The following is a 9,665-nucleotide window of genomic DNA, read 5'->3' as shown; positions in this document are numbered from 1 at the left end:
TCCTCAAGAATTTGACAGTATTTTGCCCCATCCATTATTCCTTCTATCCTGACAAGTGCTCCAGTGCCTGCTGCAGAGAAACATCCCCATTAAGGGATATTACCACTACATGCTTTACCGTAGGTATGGTGTTATTTGGATAGTGAGCTGTATTGGATTTCCTCCAGACATATCGTTTGGTGTTGAGGCCAAATAATTAATTTTTAGTCTCATCTGACAATAACACCTTTTTCCATGTGGCCACAGAATCTCCTAGGTATGTTATGGCAAAGCTCAATTGTGACTGCATGTGGCCTTGTTCTTGCAACCCTCCCATACAAGCCACATTTGTGGAGACTTTGCAATATTGTTGTCACATGCAAACAATGACCACTCTTTGTCATAAATTCCTGCAACGTCTTTAGAGTTGTTGTGGGCCTCTTGGTAGCCCCTCTGACCAGTTTCCACCTGGCTCTTTCATCCAGTTTGGAGCGACGACCTGATCCAGAGAGGGTCTCTGTTGTACCAAATACCTTTCACTTCTTAATAATAGACTTCATTGTGCTTCTAGGCATTGATAAAGCCTTTGATATTTTCTTGTATCCATCTCCTGACTTGTGCCTCTCCACAACATTATCCTGGAGATCATTTGACAGTGCCTTGCCACCCATAGTTGATTATTTGCTTCAGTTTCACTACCAGGGACTGAGATGCTCCAGGAAAGCTATTTTCATGCTGAGCTAATCCATATGCCCACAGCTTATCACAGTTGAAGGTCAAATGGATTTGTGTGTGCCGTTAAGAAGGTGATTAGCTACACCTGATTGAGTTTACAAGTAATTTTAGGAGGTGGTGATTCTGTTTTTGAATTGTCTTTATTCTTGCCTGACATGTTGGTGTTATATCTTTCACTTGGATGTTATAAGTTGTACTGAGTAATGACAACTGCATAAACAAAAACTATGTCTGTCTTCATTTCAGGCGGCAAAGAATCAAAAATGTGCTTATTTTCAAGGGGGGTGATTCTTTTCAATACCGTATGTATGTATGTATGTATGTATGTATATACACATACACTATATATATATATATATATATATATATATATATATATATATATATATATATATATATATATATATATATATATATATATATATATATATATACATACATATATAATATACATGCAGGTGAAACTCGAAAAAATAGAATATTGTGCAAAAGTTTATTCATTTCATTAATGCAACTTAAAAAGTGAGACCAATATATGAGATAGACTCATTACATGCAAAGCAAGATAGTTCAAACCGTGATTTTTCATAATTGTGATGATTATGGCTTACAGCTCATGAAAACCCCAAATCTACAATCTCAGAAAATTAGAATATTACATGCAATCAATAAAACAAGGATTGTATATACCTGTAGAACAATATCGGACCTCTGAAAAGTAAAAGCATGTATACTGTATGTACTCAGTACTTGGTTTGGGCCCCTTTTGCAGCAATTACTGCCTCAATGCGGTGTGGCATGGAACCTATCAGCCGGTGACACTGCTGAAGTGTTATGGAAGACCAGGATGCTTCAATAGCGGCCTTCAGCTCTTCTGCATTGTTCGTCTCATGTCTCATCTTTCTCTTGGCAATGCCCCATAAATTCTCTATGGGGTTCAGGTCAGGCGAGATGGCTGGCCAATCAAGCACAGTAATCCCACGGTCATTGAACCAGGTGTTGGTGCTTTAGGCAGTGTGGGCAGGTGCCAAGTCCTGCTGGAAAATGAAGTCAGCATCCCCATAGAGCTTGTCTGCAGAAGGAAGCATGAAGTGCTCCAAAATCTCCTGGTAGACGGCTGCGTTGACCCTGGACTTAATGAAGCACAGAGGGCCAACACCAGCAGATATCATGGCTCCCCAAGTCAACAAAGACTGTGGAAACTTCACACTGGACTTCAAGCATCTTGCAGTGTGTGCCTCTCCATTCTTCCTCCATACTCTGGGTCCTTGGTTTCCAAATGAGAAGCAAAATTTGCTCTCATCAGAAAAGAGGACTTTGGACCACTGAGCAACAGAAAGTCTGTTTCGGCACACTGCTGTGCCTTTGTCAAATGTCAAACATATACAACATGAAACCTAAAACTAATGACAAACATAGATCTACATAATCCTTTTATACATATCCAATTACCACCGTTACTTCAAGTGTACCGCCGTCAGACACGTGCATGTGACTTCATCAAGATGCACCCACGCACATAGCATCATGACGTATGTGCCGTCGTTGTCATGGCAACGTATGTAAACTAACGACGCCAGCGGTAACGATTGAAAAAAAGGAGGCTTATATTGATCGCATAGTAAGGCTGCTGCAAATTCTCAGGGCATACAAAACGATGTGTATCTAAAAAAGATACAACCAAAACCCATCAAGGACATTCATAACATTGTAGATATACCCACACCTGAAGCAGCATATACTATGTAATTGAGATCAAAAGAAAAATAAAAACATTGCACATTCCGATATTATATGGCTCCTATGGATCATCTGTAATAATACCAAATACATATTCAGTTAATAGCACTAAACATTACACAACCAATTTTGGGATGTATCAGAGACCTGTATGTCTTACATGCCTAAGAACACAATGATACTACATGCCCCAATGGACATGTTAGAAACTTTCATGAGCAGTGAGAACCCAATAATGATGCTATAAGGAATGAGAAAGTCTCGTTGTATGAAGTGGAGACAATGTTAGTCCAATCCTGTGTGGTTTAATACAATTCAGTAAAAAGGGCTAAAATCCAGGGAAGTATTGAGGCCCCTTGGGGCTAAGGTGTCAAGCCGGTAAATCCATTTACTTTCAAGTTGTAATACTTTCTTCACTCAGTTGCCGCCCCTTGGCATGGGGGGTACGTGATTAATCAACATAGATTTCATGCTGGAAACGGCATGCTTAAACTTAAAGAAGTGGCGTGCCACGGGCTGGTCAGATTCACCTTTGATGCCTTATGTATGGCACAGCGGTGATTGGCCATACGCTCCCGGAAGGTTGTCACAGTTTTACCTATATTTTTTACACTTGAGAAAAAAAAAAAAAAAGGATAACGCAGAAATCTGACCAGAGAACTGCTTGATAAAAACGTCCTACAGACCTTCCCGGAGAAAGGGCAAAACCCCTAGGAATCCTGACCATACTTCCAAGAGTAGTCCTGGGATGCACACCAATCAGGGGATTTAGGCCATACCTTATGGTAAAAGTTACCAGTAACAGGCTTGCAGGCCTGCATCATGGTCTCAATGACCGATTCAGAAAAACCACGCTTAAACAGAACTAAGCATTCAATCTCCAAGGAGAAAACTTCAGAGAAAACGAAAGTTGGATGAAAGAATGAACCCTTCCTCAGGAACAACCACCAAGGTGGAAGAAATACGTCTCCACTAGGTCTGTATACCAGATCCTGCGAGACTATGCAGGAACTATTAAAATACAGATGAACTGAGGCCAAGCCATCAGAGCATTGTAGATCGCTCTCAACACCAAGATGGTTATGGAGAGAGCAGACTCCTCCCAAGTCTATAGTCACCAACCCAACAGGCTAGCAACCGTGGTCACTATTACTCAGGAAGGTCTCTGGAAGCATGTTCCCCGAGACAGATGCTCCTGAGAAAACCAAAAGATTCTGGAGAATGTGGGCAACGATCCCGCTACCTCTCGCAAGCTAAGTGAGCGCTCTACCACCAATTCCCCTCTCTAATCCACAGGAAAGAATCTCAAACAGTAGAATGCCGAAAGAGGCAAGAATCCTCTATTTTCTGACCTCTGTCAAAAATATTTTCAGAGATAGGGAAACTAATATGGTCCCTAAGAAACTACCCCTGTAGCTGGAACAAGGGAACTCATTTTCAGATTCACTTCCATCTGTGGAAATGAAGAAAGACAATATGAGAAAACTTGCAGGAGCACCGTGGTTAGGGTTAAAACATAAACTTTATTAGGAAATCTCCAGGGTGTATAAACCCTGAGGGTAAAAAACAGTACAATGTGTGCAATATCAGACAAAAATAAGTGGATGACTGGTTTCGGCTGCTGCCTTACTCCTAGCCTGCTTAAAAATACAAAACCTTTGCAGGTTTAAAAACCTTTTTTCTGACTGCCTATTGGATATGGGGATTCTCACACCTCCCTTACTTTACCCAATCAGGCTACTAATTAGTCCCTCAGTAAGCTGTATTGGACTGTTTTACACGCCTCTGGGTATCTCTGTTAAGGACCATTTATCATTCTTATTTTTGGTGCACACACCCTACATATTCCCCATTAATTGCTGTTAATGAAGAAAGACAACAAGATCTCTGTATGAGAGTTTGCTTGTTGAAAAGATGGCGCCTGAACCATTATAACGTCCAGGAAGGGCACCACAGCAATTCTCTGAAACCTGATCACTGCCAATGTAGCCCCTCTGAAAGCCATGGCAAGGCCAAAAGGGAAGAGCCATAGACTAAAAGTTTTTGACAAAAAGGCAAAACTCAGGAACTCAGGAAAATACGCGTCCCTCAGGTCTATGGTCACCATGAACTGACCCTCCTAGACCAAAGGAACCATTTGAAGACCGGTACCCTGAGACAACTTGTTGAGACACTTTAGGTCTACCATAGGATGAAAAATTCCCTCTTTTTCGGGTACCAAAAACAGGAATGAATAAAATCCTAGACCCTGTCCCTAGACAGCCTAACACCCTATAAGGCCTATGAATCCGTCTATCCTACCCCCTTTTTTTTCTTCCCTTCCCTAGCCCCGTCCTTGTCTCTCTGTTCTATCAATTCTTTTCCCTTTTCATTTTTCTCTCTAGCCATATATGATTCACAAGATTAGATGCTTGAATAAGGACCCTTGATGTGGGAATTTCTCCTAATCTCTCTTTCCGATTAACATATCCTATTTGAATGCTCTGACTCTTCCCCCAGTGGAGGTGGCTATATACCTGGCTGTCTCTGTGGGGGTTTGTTAAAATAGTTTGAACTTGTTATGTTTTAGACTAGTGAAACAAAGAAAAGTAATGTAAAATGATAAGGAGTTATTTACCAATTTATTTATCTATTTGTGATATTATATTTCCTTAATAAAAAGTTATTGCAAAAAAAAGAGAAGTCCCAAACGCACTACAAAAATGCTTCACTGTTATCTGGCCTGCAGGTAAAATTGAGAGGTGGAACCTGCCTCAGGGAGGGAAGGAATGACTACTATGTAGTAACCCTGAGATACTATGTCCACAGTTTATCTGGGACATCTCGTATCCATGTTTGAAGACAGAGAGATTCAACCCCCCACTTGGACCAATCCCGGATTGGGGGCCAACTCCTTTAGGTCTATTCATCTTGACTTGTGGTAGAAAAGACCCATTTCCATCCCTAATATCAGAATTATTCCTGTCAGATCAGGACCAAACAAGGTCTCACCCTTGTACGGAAGCACCAGAAACTTGAACTCAGAGGAAAAATCCACTGTCCACAAAGCCCCGGGCTAGCACAGCGACGCCAGATATCTTGGCTCCCGGCTGAAAATCTTGCATGGTATCATCAGAAATAAAAGAATTGGCTAGCTTATGAGCCTTCATTTTGTACTGGATCTCCTCCAAAGGAGTCTCTACCAAATTGGAATCAGACAAGGCATTGCACCAATAAGATGCCGCACTTGACACAGTGGCAATACAAACTTCCACGTAAGCCTCCAGCTTAGTTCATAGATCCTGAAAAGAACAGCTATCCTCTCTAGGGAGCGTAGTTCTCTTAGCCTGAGTAGAAATGCTCCCACTACATTAGGCACCGTGCGCAGGATATTTAATGTAAGCCGCAACAGGAAACATCTTTTTAAAGACAGACGGGGAAAAAGGAACCCCTGACTTCTCCCATTCCGGTGAAAAATCTCCTAGCACGGTTTGGAACAGGAAAAACATCCACAGATGAATCCTAGTATTTATAAAGTTAACTAGATTCTGTAGGATTGACGACAGGCATATCGGAGTCGCCCCAAAGAAGCCAAACCCTCCTTTAACAATACACGAAGATGTTCAAGCTTAATTCTGAAGGTTACAACTTAAGCAGCAGATGAAGGAATTATACTGTCCGAATCGGAGACTTCACCCTCAGAGACTACCGCCATATCTTCCTCATCAGAATTATGAGGGAGGGCAACCTGAAAAGTAGCAGGTGGAACAGAAACCTTACCATCGGAATCTCAAATTTCCTCTTGCAAATTCCTTTTAACATAGGAAAGGCGGACAATGCCTCAGATACCGCCGAAGATATCTGAGTAACCATTTCTGCAGGCAAATAAGCTCCCCTAGGAGACTGAGAGAAATGCAGGGCACTATATGTGTAGCCATAAAGGCTTGGGATGATAGAGGAGAAATCTGTTGCAAAGTCTAAACAGCATCATCCAAGAGAGACTTGAGGCACATAAACAAACATTTTTCAAAATTTTAAATTGCACAGACACAAAATATGACGCAAGGCATAAAAACATGAGGCAATTATTGATATAGAAACAGACTCCTGTTCCCAGAGCAAAATAAACATACCCTCAACACCCTAAACTTAATTCATTAAGGTAAACTTGGGCACTATGTACTGTCACTTTAATTTATTAAAGGGACATAATACTCATATGCTAAATTACTTGAAACTGATGTAGTATAACTGTAAAAATCTGACAGAAAAATATCACCTGAAATTCTCTATGTAAAAAAGGAAGATATTTTACCTCAAAATGTCATCAGCTCACCAGAGTAAGTTCTGTGTAAAAAGTTATACTTCAGCTGCTGTCCAGCTGCAGGTAAAAAAATAATAATGAAGAAATTAACTGCAGCCAATCAGCATCATCAGTGCTGAGGTCATTAACTCTTTTATTGTGATCTCATGAGATTTCATAGTAAACTTCCTTAAATTGAATAGGGAAATAACATGTGTGCGTGAGGCTCACTCCCTTCCAGGTCCCGGGACAGGCATACTGATTTGCTGCTTAAATTACTTTGCAATGGGGTGTGAATACTTAGGACATTTTGAGGTAAAAAAAATATATCTTTTTTTTTTTTTTTTTACATAGAGATGTTCAGGTGATATTTTCTAGTCAGCTTTTTACAGCTATGCTGCATCACTTTAAAGTGTTTCAACATTTGGGTATCATGGCCCTTTAAGGTACACTTGATGGGCTGTCACTTTAAATAGGTGTGAGGAATTTTCCACTAGCCACTATTAAAGAAATGCTGTAAAACTGTAAGAACATACCGGAGGTCTCTAAAGATACATATACACAAAGGGATAACTTGAAAATGCAATTATGAACACTAAAACCGCTAACTTCGTAGCAGCAGCATATCCCTATCAATCTCAATGATGGGTAAAAACATTGAGTGCGCAGAGATGCAATAAAGCCTGGGCTGTAACAGACTAAAAGCGCAGACGAAACCACCGCTCCGTTACACAAAGAAGGAGGCGGGCCACATTGACAGACTCCAAGACTGAAAATGGCGCCACTTCGTTCTCAGACAGAGAAGGAGGCGGAGCCACATGGAGCAAGAAGTGCACATTGAAAGGAAAAATGGCGCACTACAATTCCCATAACCTTTAGTGAAAAGGTCCCAGCCCTAACCCACACCGCTCATTCTCAGAGCTTCTTGGCGGACCTATTATGGGCAGTAGGGAGCTAGAACAATACATATTATTCTCTTCCCACAAATAACAGACCCCTGTACTACAGTGGAATGTAAAACGCTGCAGAACATATTAAAATATATATGCTTCTCAAAATAAAAATTACAGCCTCAATGAATGATTCCCCCACACAGGGAATAATTACATGTCTCACACATATAACAGTGCCTGCCGCTGCCTAAAAAAATCCTTTCCCAAAGGATTATATACAATGTCCCAATAAATATTACAGGCAATGTTGAAAACTTATTGAGGTTATAAACCAGGACTGCTTGTTTATTTTGCAGTGAGCTACGTCAGCCAAAGTGAATCTTTCCCAGTGCTAGTCTCCCAACTTAGAAGAACTAAAGCACTTACCTGTATCTAGCCGTCCAGCAGGAGGACTGCTCACACGGTATGAGAGGACACATACTCCTCCCAGAGACCTGTATAAAAAAAAGAATGAACAGAGTAAACCCACTCTGGCTTTCTATACCATAGGCAGCAATTATGTTAGGAAAACGCATCAAGGCACACCTTAAAAGTTTCTAACTGCTTTAAAGCCACCACTGCCCTACTGAAGAGACTAACGTGGAGTACAGCTAGACCCAATCCTTGAAAAAGGGGAAATAACAGAGTAACCAACTCTGGCTTTCAAAGTAGTTAAAATCTTGCTTGTAGCGATAGAGATCCAACTTTCTCCAGACACCAAAACTTCACCTCCTCCATGCACCAAGGCAAAGAGAATGACTGGGGTTTGTGGGAAGGGAAGTGATACTTATCAGTTTAACTGTGGTGCTCTTTGCCTCCTCCTGCTGACCAGGAGTGATATTCCCAACAATAATTGTTGACGTTGTAGACTCACCATATTTAGGAAAGAAAAAAATAATAAAAAAATATCCTCCTAAGTTTTTTATGAAATAGGTTTTAAATCACAGATATAATATACCTCAGGACATGGCTCCACATGACAGTCTTTAATGGTACAATGGCCATCTTCAGGCCAAAAAGGACATGGCCTTTTCAGATTAACCTGGAAAAAAAATGAATCTGGTTAACCAGCAGGATTATCTATTTTAAATTATAGTGAACAAATTCTACATTATGTTTATGCAAGGTAGTTTTGTTTTCATATTGTAGCCATAGTTTAATTAAAAGCAGAGTGCTAAACTGGGACATTTACAATTCTCATCATATTCAACACATACGTTTACCATAATTAAACCCCATAACACTGCCATTTTTATTTAGTAAAGATATGACTTTTTTAAAACTTAATCTAGTCTTTGAAAATTATATGGATGCATAAAAACAGATTACATGGATAAATTGATTACTTAAAAGGATATAAAACCCATCATTTTTCTTTCATGATTCAAATAGAGCATGCTATTTTAAACAACTTTCTAATTTACTTCTATTATCAATTTTTTTCATTCTCTTTATAGCTTTTGTTGAAAAGCGTACACGTATATAAAAAAATAATAATAATAAAAAAATATATTACACAGGCCTCCCTGAATTTTTCGCGACCTCCACATTAGGGTTACACGACCCCATATGGTGTGGCGACCCACAGTTTAAGAAGGGCTGGTCTAGCACACTAACAAATGAGAGCATTTAAAGGGACACTGAACCCAATTTTTTTCTTTTGTGATTCAGATAGAGCATGCAATTTTAAGCAACTTTCTAATTTACTCCTATTATCAATTTTTCTTCGTTCACTTGCTATCTTTATTTGAAAAAGAAGGCATCTAAGCTTCTTTTTTTTTGGTTCAGGACTCTGGACAGCACTTTTTTTTATTGGTGGATGAATTTATTCACCAATCAGCAAGAATAACCCAGGTTATTCACCAAAAATGGGCCGGCATCTAAACTTACATTATTGCATTTCAAATAAAGATACCAAGAGAATGAAGAAAATTTAATAGGAGTAAATTAGAAAGTTGCTTAAAATTGCATGCTCTGTCTGAATCACAAAAGAAAAA

The 9,665-nt window shown here is 39.8% G+C and overlaps 1 protein-coding gene across 1 annotated transcript in view; it reads right to left on the bottom strand.

Annotated features, from left to right (window-relative positions):
- Positions 1 to 9,665, bottom strand: part of ERO1B (endoplasmic reticulum oxidoreductase 1 beta) — a 168,209-nt gene that overhangs the window by 83,380 nt on the left and 75,164 nt on the right. Inside the window, 1 exon segment of the mRNA XM_053711099.1 lies at positions 8,627 to 8,710. Coding sequence (XP_053567074.1) covers positions 8,627 to 8,710 — 84 coding nt within the window.

This window comes from Bombina bombina, chromosome 4, assembly GCF_027579735.1.
Source record: "Bombina bombina isolate aBomBom1 chromosome 4, aBomBom1.pri, whole genome shotgun sequence".
NCBI lineage: Eukaryota > Metazoa > Chordata > Amphibia > Anura > Bombinatoridae > Bombina > Bombina bombina.
This window is presented reverse-complemented; position numbering and strand designations above follow the sequence as displayed.